General features: G+C 35.6%; 1 protein-coding gene across 3 annotated transcripts in view; it reads left to right on the top strand.

Annotated features, from left to right (window-relative positions):
• LOC131796670 (tyrosine-protein phosphatase non-receptor type 13) overlaps nucleotides 1–20841 on the top strand; it is a 41153-nt gene that overhangs the window by 11518 nt on the left and 8794 nt on the right. For 2 of the 3 annotated variants that reach the window (XM_059114273.2, XM_066164363.1), the window contains exons 20-41: nucleotides 369–551; nucleotides 1598–1663; nucleotides 1891–1959; nucleotides 2482–2558; nucleotides 2928–3031; nucleotides 3306–3659; nucleotides 7145–7210; nucleotides 10412–10495; nucleotides 12178–12285; nucleotides 12615–12749; nucleotides 13499–13762; nucleotides 14217–14467; nucleotides 14578–14637; nucleotides 15156–15507; nucleotides 15631–16655; nucleotides 17460–17612; nucleotides 18044–18148; nucleotides 18879–19058; nucleotides 19195–19470; nucleotides 20159–20242; nucleotides 20334–20420; nucleotides 20488–20579. In XM_059114273.2, coding sequence (XP_058970256.2) covers nucleotides 369–551; nucleotides 1598–1663; nucleotides 1891–1959; nucleotides 2482–2558; nucleotides 2928–3031; nucleotides 3306–3659; nucleotides 7145–7210; nucleotides 10412–10495; nucleotides 12178–12285; nucleotides 12615–12749; nucleotides 13499–13762; nucleotides 14217–14467; nucleotides 14578–14637; nucleotides 15156–15507; nucleotides 15631–16655; nucleotides 17460–17612; nucleotides 18044–18148; nucleotides 18879–19058; nucleotides 19195–19470; nucleotides 20159–20242; nucleotides 20334–20420; nucleotides 20488–20579 — 4175 coding nt within the window. The remainder of the gene's footprint in view (nucleotides 1–368; nucleotides 552–1597; nucleotides 1664–1890; nucleotides 1960–2481; nucleotides 2559–2927; nucleotides 3032–3305; nucleotides 3660–7144; nucleotides 7211–10411; nucleotides 10496–12177; nucleotides 12286–12614; nucleotides 12750–13498; nucleotides 13763–14216; nucleotides 14468–14577; nucleotides 14638–15155; nucleotides 15508–15630; nucleotides 16656–17459; nucleotides 17613–18043; nucleotides 18149–18878; nucleotides 19059–19194; nucleotides 19471–20158; nucleotides 20243–20333; nucleotides 20421–20487; nucleotides 20580–20841) is intronic. The other variant, XM_066164361.1, reaches the window with a different exon arrangement.

Raw genomic sequence — 20841 nt, forward strand, 5'->3', positions numbered from 1 at the left:
CACTGCACTCTATGATTGGTTATAAAGTTTTGTGCAGCCTCCTCAACCAATCAACTACAAATCTGAAACCAATCAAAGCTTGATCACTCATCTGCTTGTTAGGGCATTTTCTGATTAGTTCTTGACGTTACACTTTTTTTCGCTTTTATGACATTTGATGGAAAAGTGTGCTGTACGTGTTCCCTTGTTGATTTCTGCAATCATTATTACATGTCGTGAGTGCATTTTGATTGAGTGCCTTTAGAGCCAATAAGAAGTCAAACATGAACCTAAAATTAGCCTTAAACAAAATCTTTAACTTCTCAGAGTTATACAAAGAGCTATTGATACTTTCTTCTGAATGTGCAAAACACTTTTTTCGGTTCTAGACGATAGAGAAAATTTCACTTGATCATGCTACACAAGAGTTACCACGTTTCCACAAATCATGTCATGGGTTGTCAGAAGAAGAGGCTGAGCTTGAATTCATAAAGGAAGCTCAGAAACTTCAGGAGTATGGAGTCCACTTCTACAAAGTACAAAGAAAAATTCCCAACACAGGAGGAGGAAAGGTAGAAAGTCTACTTGTGATAAGTGTGGTGTTGTTAGACAAGTGTATTTTCATCTGCAGCAATTTAAGGAACTGTTCAAAATTCAGTTTTTAAACAATCAAGAAATGAATCCTTCTCAGTTGGTATGTCACGATTTTGAAACAGTTAAGTTTGTGATTACCCTGTAACAAACAAACTGCACTTACATCTTCAAACGTAACAACAAGTTTTATTGAAGGGGTGCTTGGAGTATACAGGGGCTTTCACTTTTTCCAGCCAGTTTCTTGGAAGAATACCACCCTAATGGCTGATAAATATCTGCTGCCCAACCTTGAGCCCCTCATTTAAAGCATTCATCAATAAGGATCATTTATGTCCAGAAATGCATGCAGTAACAAAAATGCATCAAAATCTTCAAATCTGCCAAGCTGATTTTGCTATGAAAAATTCAACAAAATTTTGTCAAAATTGTCAATTCCACCACTCTGATTTCGCTTTGAGGAATTTGACTGATATTTGTCAAAATCATAAAATCCATAAGTATTCACTTGGTTTGAAGAAATTTCATTAAGTCTGCCATTTTTGTTACATTGATCATTTTATGTCCAGAAATGCATGCAGTAAAATCTTCAAATCTGCCAAGCTGATTTTGCTATGACAAATTTGACAAAAATTTTTCAAAATTGTCAATTCCACCAATCTGATTTCACTTTGAGGAATTTGACTGATGTTTGTCAAAATCATAAAATCCATATAAGTATTCACTCAGTTTGAAGAAATTTCGTTAAGTCAGCCATTTTCGTTACCAGCTGCATGCATTTCTGGACATAAGTGGAGACACTGATGTGATCTGATAAGGGAAAAATTGAAGAGGGTAAGACAGGATGAAATGGGGGAATGCTCGATAATGTACACTTCAAACCACTTCGGACTTGAAAATCAAGTTCAGAATCCAAAAGTAGAGGGTTGGATTGCAGGCAAATAACATGATAATAAACATCTTCCTTTTTGATGCAGGTATTTTTACAAATCATTTTAATAATAAGTGATTTTGATTTTGAATTTAGTCAAGGAAGAGTAATAGAGAGTCAGTATGGCTTGGAATATGTGTCCGTGGAGTCACTGTGTATGAGGTATTGTGTCAGGATATTTCTTTCTGGATATTAAGTAAGGTTTAAATTTATAAAACTCAGCACTTGTGTATTATAGCAGCTTCCTTCACATCTCATTGATCATTCTTCTTTATGGACTTGACCAGTCAAAAAAATTCTTAATTAATTAGAGAACTGGTATGTCATTTGTTAGACACTGTGGGGTTCAATGTAATGTATTTTTTATATACATCTGTTCCGTTCCCTAGGCCCGTGGACATATGAAATTCCCAGTGAACAGACATTCCTGGCCATCAACAAAAAAGCTCTCTTTCAAGGTGGGTATAGTTTTTGTCTCCTTTGATTTTTTTTTCTCCTTAATTCTAGACTGTACAAAGTTATAATTTAAGTAGTATGGACCATGTACCTTATGTCAGTTAAATGTGAAAAAAATTTTAAAAAAAGAGAAAGGTGAAACAACTAAAATGATCAGAGAGGGTTAGTGGTCTCAGTTTTAATTTTTTCATTGAATGATTCTTTTCATTACCATTCAGTGTTAAGGCATTCTCAAGCAAAAAGGTACTGAGAACATAAAAAAATATCAACCAACTGAGCGAGGGACATTGAGTGATTGAAACTTAATAAATTCTTGTTGCTAAAATTTTAAGAAATTTTGAGCAGGTTTATTGAGGTCTAGAGAGAGGAAGGCTTAGAGTAAACCAAGAGTATATAATATAAGAAGTGAATTTAAGATTATTGTAGAGACTGTGGCTTAGTTGGGACCAGTTATTGTACCTTGAAGACAGAAAAAAAAAGAATGTTCAATTTATAACCTTTTGGGTTTTCTTGCTGTCTTGCAGAAAAAGAAGTTTTTCATAGAACCAAGAGGAAATCCTGATCCACTTAAGATGACATTTTACACAGATCATTATAAAAAGTAGGTACTTTTTTAACTGAATAGTTCATTTTCAGCTACACTAGATGAAAATACAAGGTAATTTAAAAAAAAAATGAATTGCATGGAATGAATGGCATTGTCTGTACAAACAAAAAACTTTATTGCCATTGTTTAACTAGTCCCTAAGCTACACCTCTTTTCCCAGATGATGGGCTAGTGCCTGTCTCTTTCCTGCATAGGGAGTCATGTAAGGGTTGCTGGGATTTGCCAGCTATGGGAGGGGTCTCTATCCATGGAGCTGGTTGCCCCCCTCCCCCCACCACTTACTGTAATGCTAGGATGTATTAATTAACTTACTCCTGGAGTTCCTTGTGGTGATGAAGAAGTTGAACTTGTTATATTTCTCAGGTCAAGATATCTTCTTCAGATGAGTCAAGCATTTCACAGGTTTCAGATGAAGATGAAGACCAAAATGTCTATCTTGGATCAAGAATTGTCCCAAAGTGCTGTTGGTGTGTATAAAATATTGAGATAGGTTTATTACGATGCTGGGGGGTGGGGGGAATGCACAATTCCTCCTCTGGTGGTTCCTCCTGAATGGATGAGTGGCTTAATTTAATGTAACTCTGATGATTGACATTTCCAATAATTGTGTAAATAGTTACACATTTTTATAGTTTTCCTGAAACAGAGTAATGTCTTTTTACAATTTAGATATTGAACTTTCTACTTTAATGGGAATCAAAGGCTTGTCTACAACTGATAAGTTTTGTTTTTCTATCATAGATGAGCCACAAGTGAAGGTGGAGAAGGGTCCCACAGATGTATATCATCGCCCATCATACATGATGGCTCGAGAAGCTTCTAAAGAACAGTCGATACAACATGCTCACAAGACTCTTGAGCGTCAAAAAAGTTTAGACACCAATCAACTGCATCATGACAATCTAACACATACTTCACGGGATTCTGGGACTGAAAAGAGGCGATACTCAACCAGCGATGAATCAGAAGACAGCACAATGTACCAAACACAGCAGAAAGACTTCCTGCCTGAGGGATTGTCAAATTCGTCCTCTCAACGGCAGTTCTCTCAAGATGTGGACAACGAGAGAGATGTTGATATGCCTTACGTCATTGGTCAGTTTAAATTGGAAAACAAGTGTTATCGTAAACCATTTTTCCTTAACAGGGCATCAACATTTTGTGCCAAGAATCCAGAAAATACACTTAAAATGAAGAGGAAGTCAAATTTAAAAAGGGCCTTGTCATCTTCATCTTTTCTCAGTCGTTCACTGAGCAATCCATGTTCTGTTATATATGAAGAAGTAGTATTGTAATGTATGTGAAACAGTCTTTTTAACAGTGGTTTGAATTCATATTAGGCCTTAGAAGAATTTTTTTTCAGTCAGGTGAAACATGTGGAGAATTTTTTTCCATGATTACTTTTTTCCCATTTAGTTTGATGATTTGTTCATTCTTTTGAGGCACTAAATGAATCCTAGTATGGACATCAAAGTATTTTGATGGTTGACATGCTGCCTTGCCTACTCAGTAGTGTCTTTAATTCATCCTTTTAATCTTTGGTGTAACTCTTACTCTTGAACATTCTAATAAATCCTCCCCTTACTTAGAATGTTTTCAGTTAACACACCTTTCTTGTTTTGACTCTGAGGAACAACCAGTCACATGGATGTTTCGTTGCAACCTTGTACACATGCATGACTTCCTGATAGGCATGACTTCCAAATTTAACTATGCCATTGCATAGTTATAAAAGAAACTCATTCTCTTGAGGATAATTTTCTCTTCTCTTGCAAGAGGCACTCACTTGAGCGCTGTTTTGAGTATGTCCAACTGCCTTTTTTAGCTATAGGAGTATTTTGTGTTAATGGAGAGTATGGTGAAGTGCTCTATCTTTATCATGTCAATACCATTAAAACTGTTCTTTGGCATTTTATAACTTTTTTTCTAAGCTGTGGAATGATATTAAATTTGAATCTCTTATGATCTGTTCAAAGTAAAATTTCTTCTGTGCTATAAGACTTGACCTGCAGTATCTTGCTTCATCACTTAGTACAATGTACATTAAATATTTTCCACCTTGTATAAAAATTTGTCATTATCTTTATTCTCTTGTGTAAAAACTATGCTTCTCTGGTCTCTTTTCTATGGCTGTTACCTTACAATCAGCATATTCATATTGGATTTTGTGTTTCTGGTTGCTTAAGTCAAGATCTCTTTCCTCTGTATTCCACCCTTTTTGTTTTCCTGGACTGTTACTCTTTTCATTTAAGAAAAAGAATTCCTGCTAAGGTATCATCTGGCTGCTGCACAAAATTCTCATGCATAAATAGCCACTTTGACATGGTTATTCCATATATAGGTGCTTCCTAATCAGTTGCATGCTTCTTGCATTCTCTTCCTTCTGTTTCATATGACATGGCCTTTAATGGCCCTTCCTTTGTTTCTCCATTGGTTTCCAGTGCATGGGGGTTGTCTTGGTTCAGACTTCCTGGAGGTAAACATGGTCATTCCACATCCCATGCCTCCTAGTAGGTGTGGCATGCCCAATACATTCTTCCCTATTTGTTTCATTCCTTCTCCCTCATCCACCACTACAACATTATCTTTGACAGCTTCTCTATCATCTTTTTCCTTGTGTCTATTGTTTGGTGGTCCAAGTGATAGGGGCTCAAAGGAGAGAGGCACGATTTTTCCATATCGCATGCCTCCTCCTTAGGATTGTAGCCTTGTAATGAATTTATGCACTCTGCTAAACAGGAATTTCAGGAGTTGCAATTCATGTGAGATTTCAGTTTGTTATAATTTGTCCTGAGTTTTGTCCCAAGATGTCCTGCCATACTCTCGCAGCTTTTTGTCAAGCTAACAATATTTCTATCTTGTGAGTGGTTTCACACTTAATTAGGTTTTTATTATATCTGTCAAATGATCTTACTCCGTTGTCTTGTGTTTTTTTTTGCTGTTTTGATCTGAACATTTTGGAAGCAGTATATAAATTGATTTCTTCTACATTTTGGCAAAAAAAGCAAACAGTTTAATTAATTTGTTCATGAAAATTGCTAACCATTTTCTTGGTTTACACACAGGTTATTTGCTAACAACTCAAAAACTGAGTAATGACTTTAATAATCTTGGCTTTTAATTATGAACATAACTATAACTAAATCATTAATAGTGACATCACTCATTTGTAACCTGTAATTGGCCAAGTCTGTTGTTCAGGGTTTTTTTTCACTGTAGAGAAGCCAAAATAACATGAAGGTTCAATTTCTTGCTGTCTGTGACTGTCATTTTTTTCATCTTTCTCTCTCTTTTTTTTGTTTTTTTTGTTTGATTTTGAATTGGGATGCAATCAGTTTCATAAGTCTTATTGTTCTGTAATGCCTCTCAGCACAAATAAATGTCTACCTAATCTACTAGGTATATATTGGACTGGCCGAAACACCCAGGAAAACAACCCTAATTTTCAATTCGTTGCTGAAGCTTTAATCAATTGATTATTTTCTTTTTTAATGAGAATTTCCATGGAATCAAGACCTTTAAAACCATTGACATAAATACAATGAACTGCTATCGGTTGATGACATGAGATGAGTGTGATGACCATGACAGTTAAGATCTCTTTTGATTCCATATCTAAGATAAGAACACTCTCTTATTTTGAGCTGGTCAAATTGATGAAACATGATTGCACATAGAAGAAAGGTTGTCCGTTTTAAACTGGTTCAAGAGAAAAAAACTTGTATCAGACAAAGAGGTAACATGAAAAATTGCTCAAAAGCAGAATCCACATGCGAATCAGAATTTGATTTTTATCAGGTTATTATGACTGTTATGATGTCGTTTCTTTCATGGTACTATATAGATTTAAAGTTCAGCTTGTTAGCTGTTATTTGGAGCATTGCTCTGTCAAGATTTAGTTAAATTTGATTTAAGCTTTCATTCAAAAAAAGAAAGATAGCAAGTGCTTGATTCACGAGGAAATTTTGGGCATTTTTCAGTTTGTGGAGTATTTGTATTATAAGTGAGATTACTTTGTCACTTATTCATTTGCAAATAGCCTGTCATGCTGTGTTACTTTATAATAAGCACAAGGTGAATAATCTACACTCCATTTCTTATTTTTCACTTGATTTCAGAATTCACGATAGTGATCTCTTTAAAATGGATTTTTCAATTTGTGGCCCCAAGAACAGCACAGGAACCACATCTTTCTTTTTGATTGTGATCTTTCTTGTTACAGTTCCTTTAATATTTTTGTTTCTGTAATTGGTCCAGTGTTCTAAACAGATATTGAATTTTTGGAATCATCTTTCATTGCTTCTTTGTGATCGGTTGCAATATTCTCAGAAGGTTTAGCATTGTTTTCTTCAAATTTGGTGGTGATATCTTGTGTATTGATCAGTATTTTTAATTAAAAATTCACTAAGAACACACCTGCTCTCTTCTCAAGCTGTGTGAAGTCTGCTTCCTGACCCTAATACTGTCCTATTTGTAATGCTAAAATCTTCTCTTTTTTCCCTGAACCTGCTTTTTGTGTGGTTGTGTGTGTAATCTGCTCCCGGTTTTGACAATGTTTCGTTTATTTCTGAAATTTCTAGATTCCACCCTAAACTCCCAGAAGCTGAACAAAGTGATAAGCAGAGATTTGTCTATTGAAGCAGAAGGTAAGATTTGGTGATGTTGTTATAATTTGCATCTGTTTACAGACTCTTTAATCTGTCACTTTTGGTCTATCTTGATCTTAAACTGAACAGAATTTCAGTTGTTGTCTTGTACTTTTGGTGTCACTAAAGGAAAAATTTCTGGGTTATCTGTGAATGTATTACTTTCTCAAAGAAAAAAAATAATAAAGGTAATAAATCTGTTTTTAAATCACCTCATCAAGAAATATCTTTTTTGAATTTTCTTTTGGTCTTTTTTTTTTTAATTTCTGTCCTTTTTACCAAAATTGGGGTGAAGTACATATTATATTTTTTTGGAATTCATATGCCATGAAATCTAAAGGTTTACAATACCTTAGTTTAGACTATTCAATTTTAAATCTTGAAGGGATATTTTTTCCTCATTGAAAAATAGAAGTCTTTGTCTGGACAGGTTTAATTGCTTTTGACTGTTGCCAAGTTGATTACATTTTTTCCCCTTTTTTTTGGGGGGGGGAGGGGGAGGGGGAGGTTTGAATTCTTTGAACTGGGCATTTTTATGTCATGTAGATTAGATGTCATCATTGTGCATGAATTAACTTTCATTAGATTTTACAATTGATGGTAATGCAAAAATGAAATATTTTATTGTCATTTAAATTTTGGATTTCAGGACAGTGGTATATACCAAAGACAGATGGAAAGTGATATTTTGAAATTCACCTAACATTTATAAAATTGATATAGATTTGCAACCAAGAAGTATTATTAAGTGTTTGTTGGTGATGTATACTTGTTCTTGTTTTTGTGGATGACACTTCAACTGTTATATGTTTCCTAGTATTAAAAAAGTTGCTTGTGTTTCAATATTGACACTCCTTTTTAACCTGTGGAGTTTTACCATAATTCTTCTTGTTGCTTCTAAAGAATTTTCTTGATGTGAAGTCAAAATAGTGTAATTTTGTTGGTTGAGTGACCCAAACATAAGCTTAGAAATTGTAAACAAAAGTGCAAATTAGCTCGTGTGATTTTTAAAATTCACTTCAAAAGTTGTACACCAAATTAAGACTTAAGGGTTAGGGTAAGGGTTGAGTCAAGTGAGAACTGATATTTTAGGAAGGAAATTTACAGAGTTTGTACAGGTCCAGAAAAACCTGGAAAGTCTTGGAATTTTATTTTGACTTTTTCCAGGACTGGAATTCCTTGAAAAAGACTAGGGAACTGTTATTTATCCAATGTCTAGCCCAAACCATGGTTTTTTACAACTAGTGAGCCTTAGGCTTCCACTGTAAGAGCATTGATATAATAAATAAAATTAAAATGTCCCTCCGTTATTATTTTTTGGCCTTCTTGATACTGTTTACAAAAATAAATGTTCAGATAAATTCAACTGAACAGAGGATTGTTTAGGACATGGTTTTGTTGAGCAATGGCTAATCTTTGTTTAAATAGTCACCTACAGGTCCTGGAATGTCCTGGAAATGAGCTTAACTCAAAGAAAAAAGTTTTCAGAACTTACATTTTAAGAAATTTTTATAATTATTATTATTATAAATAATGCTATTTATTAGGAGTGAATTGCACTGTTTCAAGTAGTGTGGAGTACCAGGTAAAAGGTGCTTAATCAGAGGTGCATGATCACTTTCAGTCAAAGTTTTTGTGTTATTGCTATAAATTTATCAGCTCTGTATGTTTTTTTTAAAGAAAACATCAAGTGCCACAATTATTGAATTGAAATTAATAATCTTCCCAGTGCTGCCATAAATGGTCCATATCACTCCAAATAGAATTATCACTAAGCTTTAAGGAAAATATGAGCTTGTTGCAGTTATTATCTGGTTACTTCTACTGCCTTTCTTTAAGCAAAGCTTACTCACCTCATGTTTTCTGAAACACAATCAACCCCCTGTACCAAATTATTAAAGGAAATAACTCATCATCTATCTTTGAGCAGTAGGCTGAGTTTTTTTATGCTGATATGTAGAAAGATTGAGAAGAGCCAATTAGGTATTAAGTGTATCCCATTTACAAGTTGTGCCAATATTGGCTTCAACCCTTACATTTCTATCTAAAATGTTTGTCATATGAATAGAGACTTGAAATCATTTTAATGTGTAGTGTCTGCTGAAGGATTTTGCACACAGCTTACTAGATGAGTAACAATAATGCTTTGAATATTAAGAAAAGGAAACCACAACGATTTTATGTGACGATTTAAAGCAGCAACAGTGAATTGACATGCAGCACCCAATGTATTTTTATCGCACAAAGCTAGACATTCACAGTCTGGTACTCATGCAACTATTTTATTAAAAATGTATCATAACAAATTTATTATTTGTTGGCTACATTTTGTTAACATTTCAAGTTTTTGCTTGATTGTGTATCAACAATTGCTACTGCGGCCATTGGCAATGAGCATGCAATGCAATTTATTTTGTTTAAAACATCAGCTCATTATCAACACTAAATGTGTCATTATATTGTACATGATCTTGTCTTAATATGTATTTTTGGATAGAGGATTGGTGCACCAGTAATTTGCATTATTAGGAAATTTGTGTGTGACTGTTGTAAGAGATATGACTGTACTTGAGCAGGTGTCTTTTTCAACTGAATTTAATTATATTCAAACAAACAGAGAAATTGGTAGCAGGTTTCTTTGTTTGCTCTGAAATGAGAACTCCTGCATTAAAACATGGAGCCAATTTATATCAATTATCTTCAAAATGTTTCCCTTTTGGTGAATTTGCAAGAGCTGAATTTTTTAAGTACCAGGATCAAAAGCTTTGTTTATATAATCGAGAGAGGGTATGGCAATTGTGACACAATAATTTACATCGTTCCTATTGTCAATTTGGTAAGGTGAACCGATGAATAATTTATGCAGAACGTCATAGAACATCTTGGCATTATGTTTATAGCAGAATTTCTATTTATGATAACTTCTTAGTGAAAGCACAAATTTTTATGTAAGTTGGTGTACACACAATTTATATTTTGTCATTCTGATGGAAATTTTTACAAATTGGATTGTGACATTATTTTAAACATAAGATATGTGAAAAGTTGCTAAATATAAGGTTTTGTGGTGAATTGAGGGATTACTTTAGACAATCTGCAACTGCTTGCTTGTGTATGGTGTGAAAAGTAGCAAGATATCATTTACTACACAAGTGCTGTTACTTCACTTCTGATAATTGTCCTTTTCCACTTGTTTTACAGAAGAAAGGAGCTCTGAAGTGGTGGCATCTCCTGATAGGGAACTTTGTATCATCAAGTTTGAGAAAGAACCAGGGAAATTGTTAGGTGAGGAGAGGAATTTAAGAGTACTGGATCTTTTCTATATTTAGTGTAATTTCCTCTTTTGTGAATGACTGTTAAGAACCACTTGCCACATTTTTTTATTCTCTATTGGAATTATTGTATGATCTAGAAATTTAAATTGCGATCAAAGTTTGTACAAAATATTAGAGCACTTGGTCAAATGTGTCTGATGAATTTAACAGTAATTTTGTATATTTAGTATGGTTCTTTTGATGTGGTTCATGGTGATTATGTTTTGTGACTTGGTAAGAGTGGCAGGTAAACTATGTTTTTTTTTTTTTTTTACAAGAAAGATAATTTACATTGGCACTTTTCTCTGATAACTTAGGCTTAAGTCTTGAAAAGTATTGCTTTACCACTGAACTGGGACTCTAATAAATATTTTGAATAATCTACCTCACTGTTAGATTTTTAATTGTAAGTTACAATCATGCTTGTATGTTAGACCAAAATAAAAAAAGCAGAAAGAGGCAAAGATGCATACAGAAAGTATACACGGATATTTTTTCAGAGTATTTCCTTTGGGGAAGATTTCAAGAGAAATGAGATAAAATCATGTTTTTCTTGGTTTTAGTGACAGATGTAATGTTATGTATGGTCATTGGGGATGCAAAATGAAAAAGCACTCAGTCCTTAGTTGGGTTTTCATTAGTTATTGTGTTAAAAGCTTAAATTTGAATTTAAAGCTGGGTAGATACTATAGTGCATGATTGCTGAAAATTCAAGGTGCTCAAGTAGTAGCTATAGTTACATGAGAACTGAAACAAAAATAAAATTGCGTGCTTTAACCTGTTTGTCTCTGACGAGTAACCAAGTGGAAATGTGTATACAGTTCATTGTATCTTGTGGATCTTTTGAAACACAAAGTTGTGGAAATTGAGGTCCTCAGTGAAACATTTTGGTGTCTAAGGATTGTTAATGAAGATCACTAGGCAACCTAAATGAAACATTTTAAAAATGGAAAATTTCCCCTTTTCTAACCATTTTTTTGTAAATCTTTATTTAAGTAGCTGCTACAATGCACTCCATGGCTTCTTAAGACTAAAGCTTTTAACCAGCGGCTAGAGCTGCTTGAGTTTAAAACATAACGTGCATTAAAAGTGAAATATTTTATACTCATGTTCCTAGTTATCATTTAGAGTAACTGTGTAGTTTTTCAATAAAATCCCTAAATTTCTGGGATGGACCAAAAATATATTTTGCCTTTGTGTATTCAGAACAAATAATGGAGCACTAGATGCATCACTGTCATGTACTTGTCCAAATGGCAAATTTCTTGTCTGAATTTCACACTCAAAGGCCTTGCTGATCAAGTAAAAGTGCAATATTTCCTCTTAAAGTCACATTACGTCACGAGAAACAGGTGCTTGTAGCCTGTCTGCACTGACATGCTTGTTTTGTTTGGGTGTTGAAGTGGCGTCATGTTTGAAATAGTCCATATATATGTATATATTTCAGCATTGAGCACTTTGTGCTGAGGTAGACTCTACCCCCACATTCATTTATATATATATATATGCGTCCTTTTTTCCTCTTAAAAAATATATATATATGTAATGTATATTTATAATTTATATATAATTTTAGAGCCTTAAGAAAGAAACGATAAATTGATCCAGCATAGTTGTAAATTCAACCTCTCAATCTAATTTACAAACTTGCAGGCATCACTGTTCTTGGTGGTGAGAATTCTAAACGACTGAATCGTGGAATTTATGTCAAAGCTGTGACTGAGGGAGGTGCTGCCTGGAGAGATGGTCGGCTGAAAGCTGGTAAGATGATCACCAGTTGATGCAATTAAATATTAAGAAAAGGAGAACCATTGACCATTTCTTCATAACCAGCAATTTTTCTGATAAAGGAATGATTTAACATGAGAAGGAAATGCTGTTGAGCTCCATTTGTTGTTATTGTTTCTCAGAGTAACCCTTGGTTCACACTAGGCTGAGGTACATGATTTTTCTCAGTTTTACATTTTCTTCCTTGAACACTCATTATGGGGAAGTCATGAAAAATCTCACTCTGGTTAACTTTCAACTCAACCAAGAGTACATTTTTACATTATTGCCAACATTTTATCAATATGCTTGTTACTTTGCAGGTGATAGAATCTTAGCAGTGAATGGCCAAAGTTTAGAGAGAGTCACTCATGAGCATGCAGTGTCTGTTCTCAAAAATGTTACAAGCCCAGTGGAACTTAAAGTATCACAGAGTTCATTCCCTATCTCTTCATTAGGTAAGTTGTAGACTCAATAATGCAACAAAAGGTATCAATTTATGAACCGTACCAGCTGCTGATGTTAGGACAACTCTTTAGCCAGGAGAGCTATTCTGTTAGAGTTTATCTCAGTTTTGGTAGTGGGTGACAAGGAGTGTTGATACTCTTTCCACTCTCCCTTCCCCTATGGAAAGGGTGCTCTCTTCCTGATAGCTTTCCAGCACACATTTATACTCTTGGGTGGAGAAAGACACTATGACCTCTTTTTGCCCAACACAATGAGCAACTCCCTGCCAACACAGTGGGGAGTAAGTTCCTTTGAACTTATTACAGCCATAATTATTTTTAATTACTGTCTTAGCTCACTCCTTTCTGGTTTTCCTTTGAGTCAGATTTACCCTCAATTATGAGGTACCTTTTCCTTTTTCCATCTATGAAAAAGGCCCAGTTTGTTAAGCATGCGAAGGTGTTAAAGAAAATGACACTTTGATAAGGAATCATTGAGGTGGAGGCTAAGACACACCTTTGTCATTTCTTTACAATAATTGAAAAATATTGTTCAATGGTATAAACTTGAAAGTAATGCTTATCATGTAGCTCAAAATATTTTGCATTGCAAGTAGACATACAGCTCATTAACATGCAATTTTGAAACCTTAGACTCGTTATGGCCAGCGATAATAATTGTACCCAGCTTCTTCCTCTTTTTCATTTGTAACAGTAGAGATAGAAAAACGTAAGAAAAATATCCAATTTTTCTTGTGCAGATCTCTCCAGCATTCCAAATATAAGTGCAATCAATGAGGAGCCTCAGAGCCTTGAAATTAAATCTTTGACACCAAGAGATACATCTTCAGCTGAAACTGATCACAAGGAAAGCCAGTCATCAAGAGAACAATCTCCAGAACCTCATCCTTCAACCTTTGCTTTTCCATCAGAGGATGAACCTGTTACTATGATTTCTAAATCAATCCCTCCTTCAGTGATGTCTGTATCGTCAGCATCTTCACGCCAAAGAACAAGTAGACAAGGTGCAAAAAATGTTATTTGAGGCATTGTTGTTAAGGTTGAGGACAGTATCTCTTAGTTCACTAGCATATACTTGTTTTCAGTTCTTTCTATATTTGTCTAAACAAATTCTTACAGAAACTACAGTTTTTCGCAATGTTTCTTTTTTGGGGGACCATACAAAATTATCATCAAATTAGAGAAAGCAACAAAATATAAGCATGGGCAGATAACTAAAGCAACCTGTCAGAGGCAAAGAAGGGACTAGGATATTTGAGGCAGGGGAAGACGGACAGAGATTAAAAGAAAACCAACTGGTAAAACTATTGCTGGCAGTTTCTTTCATGATATACACACTACAATGTAGCTTCTAAAAACCAACACTTTTGAAAATGTCTGTAATAACTTATTGTGCTCAAACTTATTATTAATAACTGCAAGATTAAAAGTCTCTTCATTCTTCATTTTGGTGAACAGATTTTGTTGATTCACACAAAGTTTCCCAAGCAAAGTTCAGCTCAGACTCTGCAGATACCAGAGAACCTAATATTCAACCAATGACTAGACGTGCACCTCTAGAAGCTAATGTGATCCAAAGTTCACTTTTCTCTGCTACTGTGCCACTGGTCTCAGCAAGTGTTGCAAACCCTCAAAGGGATTCCCCTAATGGAAGGCAGGAATCCCTCAGTGGTGATGAGAGTGGAGTTTACAGTGAAGATGCTTTGCCGGTTGGTTAAAAAAATGTGATGTTGAAATAAATAATCATGATCTTTTTATCAGAGCAAACCTTTTCAATCATCCCAAATCTAATTTGCTTTTACCATTTTCCTCATTTTAGGAAAAAGCTTTTGTTGTTGAATTAGAGAAGAGAGATGGAGGCCTAGGTTTGAGTGTCAGTGTAAGTGTTTAAATTTCTATCATCAGTGAGCAGAGAAAGCTTTGGACTGATATGATTAGTGCTTTGATTAATTCCCTTAACTAATTTAGTTGGAAATCTATAGTAGGTTGAAGTTATAATTATCATCATCTTTATTTGCCTTATTTACAAAATACAAAATATTTATTTACAGTGGTTATAGCTAGAAGGCGAGGAGACCCAGGAAGCCACCGGGCTTATCAATCAGATACCTCATTCAGTAAATCTCCTTACTGTCTACCTAACAATTCTAATGATGTTATTATTGATAATTTTGTATCGGATCAACTTATCTCCTAATTGATATTTTTCTTTATTCTCGTCACTTTTCTGCTTGATATTGTATTGATATTGCAAGGAGAAATTCTGTCTTAGTCACTTGTGCGAATTTAAGGGTTAAGGGGTAACAGTTGCTGTACTGTAAGGGGTAACAGTTGCTGTGCTTCTCTCTTAGCTGAATCTTCTGCTTACAAAGAATTTTAAATTTTTGTTTCTATTAGGGTGGAATAAATACCAGTGTCAAGCTCGGTGGAATCTACATCAAGTCTCTTCTTCCCAATGGCCCAGCTGATATGGATGGCAGGGTGCAAATCGGTGATCGTATCTTGCAGGTGAATGGTATCAGCTTGGTGGGAGTCACTCACAAACAGGCTGTCGAGACCATAAAAATGGCCCCTCAAAGAACTAGACTTGTCTTGGACCGCTCTGTTGCAGTCAACATTCCAAAGTCCTCTGGGAAAAAGGCAAGGTCCCAACCTTCCGATAAGCCTTTTATGGTAGAGCTTGTGAAAGGTGTGGGAGGCCTAGGGCTGAGCCTGGTTGGTGGAAAGGGAGCTGGGGAAGAGCATGGTGGTGAGTGTAAATTTTTATGTACATGCCACACAGAATTGATGATGTAAAATTCTAAATTCTCAAAAGTGTGTTTTCTTTGGAAGTTTGCAGACTTTTTGAACACTTCATTTCCTGCTTGTTTAGGTTTCCTCAGAATCAAGAAGATGTTTCCAGGACAACCTGCGGCATCTTGTGGCAAACTTCAGATTGGCGACATTGTTCTCAAAGTTAATGGAAATAACATGCATGGTGTCACCCATCAGGAAGCCATAAATCATATACGTATGGGTCCCCAAGAAGTAAAGCTTCTTGTTAAGCGAGACCCATCCTCAATCCCTCCATCTCTTTTACAAAGAACAGGGTCCAATGCCAGTGATGTGGACCCCGCCCAAATTCTTGCAGACATCCAAAATAAGCTGAGAAGTGATCATTCACCGTCGCTAAGTACACGGTCATCAGATTCATCAACCAGAGGACGGCATTCACCTAAAGAAGAGATTGTAAAGGTACAAGAGTCCTCAAACACAGAGGCACCTGTCAGTTTGAGGTCTAGTCTGATGGCCACTGAACCAGTGAAGTACCCTGATCACTCTGAATTCAATCGCCCTGAGCTTGTTAACAGAAGCTCTGAACCAGTCATTCAGGTCAAGACTGTGCACAACACTTTAGTATCAACAAATTCTCCTCCTAATGTGATATCAGTCAGACCAACAGAAAGTCCCAAAATCAGTAGACAAGAGGCTTTCCATCACAGTGAAGAGGATGAAGATGGGGATGTATCTTCCCTTGGTGATGCACCATTAGCTGAAGATGAGTCAAGTGATGTGGAGGACTCACGGAGAACATCTTCAATTGACATTATCCCAGCTGATTGCTCTATATATGATGTAGCAAATGTACAGGAACTTATGGGGAAACTTTCCATCATTGAATCTCAAGAGGAAGGAAAGGTTCAGCCCAATGTAGCAGAATCAGTAAAAGCATCTGTAGTAAGTGATGGTCCACCATTACAGGAGGAAGTGGTTTCCATTCCGTCTTCATCAGAGTCTGAGGGGTCTGATGTGGATGAAGTGGAAGAGCTTATTGACAAAGACAATGATGAAGCAACAATTTCCGCACCAAAAATTGAGGATGAAAAAAAATCTGCAAGCATGACTCCTAAGGAAGAGGTATTGCAATGTTCTTTTCTGTCAGTCATGATCAATTTTTAAGTCTATGGTGCCTGTGAGTCTGTCCTTGAACATCCCCATAATTTGTAAGACCCAATATTGTTAAAACCCAAAATTCACTTCTCATCACTCAGTCACTCTTTATTTCTACTTCTCTCACTCCTGTGAACTTTATGGTAAGTCCTCCAGCATGTAAGGCTTTTGCATATCCAGGTTAAATTACTAGTATTAACCTAGTTGTTAATGTAAATTGGCCACTGTAAAGAGTTTCAAAGCTGATGTTTTGAACATAAGCCCTTCATCATGTGCTCTGACAAAGGGCTAATGCTCAAAATGTCAGCTTTGAAACTCTTTGCAGTGGCCAATTTACGTTTAATAACTTGTTGATAACACCAAATTACCCTGTTATACTCTCCCACAACACAGCACCACAGTTTCTCTAGAAACTTACCCCTTTTTTCACATGTCCAGTTCAAATTCCTGTACCACTGATAACTATTATTCAGTAAATCTCCTTGGAATTGGTCAAAATTTTAAAAATCTGCTGAGAAATAATGTTTATTTCATACCAATCAAGTAAATAAATGTAAATGAATGCGAAAGGTTTCTTTACCATCCAAGTAGTAATGTGATCCATTTATGATATGTCATGAATCACTTTATGGTGAGCAAATAGATCCATAAGTATTTTCTGAGATGTACTTAGAGAATCACACAACTATCTCTTGCATGAAGCAAAGAAAAAGAACCTTCAACCAAGTTCTCTAAATTAAAATATTATAAATCCTTCTCATTCGCGAACAGGTATTATACATAGATTTGGTGAAAGGTTCTGGTGGGCTTGGTTTCACTCTGTCAGGAGGAGCAGACACTGTTGGCGGGTGCTTTGTGCGGGATATTGTTGGTGGTCCTGCAAAAGAGGATGGCCGTTTGTGTCAGGGAGATCAAATACTGATGGTAAGGAAACACTAGATTGTGAGATGATGAATGTAGTAGCAAGTTTACAAAATAAATTCAGTGGTAAGTTAACAGAATAAGATTAGAGGGATTATTTCAAAGCTTGGCATCAGATGATCCAGTGCTGCCCCACTCTTCTCTTTCATACCTATTTTGGAGCACATGTTCAGTCTAAAAATTAATGAGAGAAAGCTATCTGAACATGTGTCAACTACCTTGCAAAAATTGAGATCTCTAAGGGGTTCTGTATTAGTGGATGCCTTAATTGGCTGATAGCTTCTTTTAATTCATTTGTTAGCTTTATTCATTGAAAAAGTCATTTCATGTCCCTTAAATTTTTCTTCCCTGCATGGTGACGACTAAAAATTTTTAATAAACTGCCCTTGGTGTACTGGTATTAAGATCATGAGTTCTTTTTTTTTCTTCCAAAGGTGGATGACAACAATATTTCAAGTATGAAGCACATGGATGCTGTCAATGTTTTACGAGCTACGAAGCAGCATGTTAAACTTGTAGTGCTTAGAAGACCAACAGGGGTGAGTTCCAAAGTACAGGGTTGTTGCTCTATATCTTGTTTCCCCTGTAGGTATTTCTATGGAATGTGCTGTGCTCCTCTCTTCAAATGGCTGCTTTCCTAACTTAAAAAGTTTTAGCTTTTTGTAGTTTGGCTCAATCCACTTAAACCATGTTGGTACATGTTAAGATTTCCAGGTTAACCCTTTGGCCCTGAAGAATGACTAGCATCTGACTTCTCTTTGCAATATCACCACTTAAATAAACATTAAAGTCATGAGATTAAAGGAAAAAATCACCAACAAAAGAAGCACTTAACTGTCAAACAAATTCTTCTTGTGTACACCTTAAAAAATGTACAGCGACTGGTGTGGAGAATATGAATAATGGCTCAGTGAATGGATGATGCACTTAACTTCCTTGATAATCACCTGCAGGGCAGGTGATTTTTGTATGAAACAATTGTCAGTTTGTGTGATTCTTGCCAGAGAAGATTAGCCAATTTATTCAGAATGATGCAAACTTTTGTTTAGCATGGGAATGGGGAAAATACAACAGAGATTCAAGTTGAAACCCGGGAGCTTTTCTAATATTTCATTTCCCAAGGGAGGGCCCACAAGTCTGACTTGACTTAGACTTGCAAAAGCCCAAACAATCTACATCCAAATGCACAGAGATAGTGATACATAGGTAGTTGTACCATGAGCAAAACGAAGATATTAAATTGCTTATAAATAATTATTTGCTTTCCAGCTTGTGGGCTCAACTAAGTCAGGCCCAGTGGAAGTTGTCAATCTGACAAGAACAACCCAAGGTAGAATTGGTCTGTTGATTAGAGAGGGTGAAGACCAAAAGATTTATGTTGAGGATGTTGTCCCAGGGGAGCCAGCAGCTACTCAGGGGAGTTTGCGACGAGGAGACAGAATATTAGAGGCATGTATTGTCATAGGTTTTTTTTTAGTATTATAAGTGTTAAAGCACAGTTAATATTGGACTTTCACTAGATTTTATCACTCTTAATCGATTTTACACAATTTGTAAATCTAATTTACTTCGGATCCATTTTCAGATCAATGGCACTAAAGTAGATGGCCTCGGCTTTGTGGCAGCTAGACAGCATCTAGATGCAGCAAGACCAGTTGCTAGGTTGTTGGTGGAAAGAAGACCTTGTCAAGTTGAATCCAAATATTCCATGAATCAACAGACAAGCCCTGAAGTCCTTAGCCCAACACAGTCTCTTGATATCCCAGATGAGAACAGGACTGGTTCAGGTGATGATGCATATGACAGCAGAGATGAAAATGGTGAAAGAAAAGAGATTGATGATGATGATGAAGAGGCCAAGGTGTGTCTTTGACCATTTTTCTGGCTTTGGTTGTTTGATTGACAGATAGAACTGTTTACTCTTTAAACAAGTAGCACTCCTTCTTGTCGCTTTTTGCAGTGGAACTGAAGATGTATTGTAGAACACGTGTAAGCACATCCCCATATCTATTGTGATTTTATTGCTCAGAACTCCCACAAAAAAAAACAGCCAAGCTGGCTATACATCCGACACATTGCAGTACAGTTGCTGTGACACAGTTATAGTCAGCTGTTAGTGTATTCAAACATTTGAAAATTTATTTGGTATGAAAGTACGTTTAGGAGAGCAATTCTTAAGGGTTCATTTGTGTTTTTCTAAGAAATTTTGGTGACTAGTATACTCCAGCAATACCAATGTATGATGTGTATATCTTGGTTTAATTTGTCAGTAATCAAATTGATTTAGCTGTAATTGTTAAACTGTTTCAAAGACATTACAAAATTCAGGACCTATGAATACTACATATGGTTACTAGCTTTATTTCCAGCTTTAGTTAGCATTCAACATGTTACAATCCAGTAAAGAGCAGGGGAATTGAAACAGGAAAAACACAATTCAGTGGCAGAGTGAACAAAGTGATCTCTAGACTTCTTAAATCCTCAACCACCCCACAATGGTGGCATCTTTAAGATTTCAGTTTTTTTCCTTTAATATTTCCTGATACTAGGGTGAGCAGTTTACCATGAAGCTTGATAAAGGTCCACGCGGATTTGGCTTTAGTCTGGTTGCTGCACCAACATTTAATTCAAATGTGAGTGAATGATATAACTTTGGTATTCAAGTGTTCTTGACCAGTGATTTGTCACCTATTGAAATGTTTTGTTGTCATGATTGTGTTGTAGGCCCAAGGAATTTTTATCAAGACAATAAGCCCAGGAAGTGTTGCTGAGAGTGACGGCAGGTTAAAAGTTGGTGATCAGATCTTGCAGGTATGATTGTATGTTATGCAATTTGTATTAAGAGAATTTTTTATGATACTCATTTTATCTTAATCAGGTCAATGGAGAAGATGTTCAAGGTCTCAGTCATGCAAGGGTCATTGGTATGTTAAGAAAAATTACAGGAACAGTGGAACTGGAAATTAGGAGGTATGCACCTCTTCATAAAAAAAATTTTTTTTTTGGATTTGGAGAACACGCACTACAAACTTTGAATGAAATAAAACTTTTAAATTATATGGCTGCTTATTCTGTTGAACAAGGAAGGAAGACATTTTCAAAGCAACAAGTAATTAACAATTTTTACAGAATTAGAGGTCAATATCTGCCCCTTTAACAACACAGTGTTGAATGAGTACAGTTTAGTAAAAAAGAATGAATTAATTTCTGTGAACTGAAAAATGATCGGAAA

The sequence above is a fragment of the Pocillopora verrucosa genome, chromosome 1 (genome assembly GCF_036669915.1).
Source record: "Pocillopora verrucosa isolate sample1 chromosome 1, ASM3666991v2, whole genome shotgun sequence".
In the NCBI taxonomy this organism is placed as follows: Eukaryota; Metazoa; Cnidaria; class Anthozoa; order Scleractinia; family Pocilloporidae; genus Pocillopora; species Pocillopora verrucosa.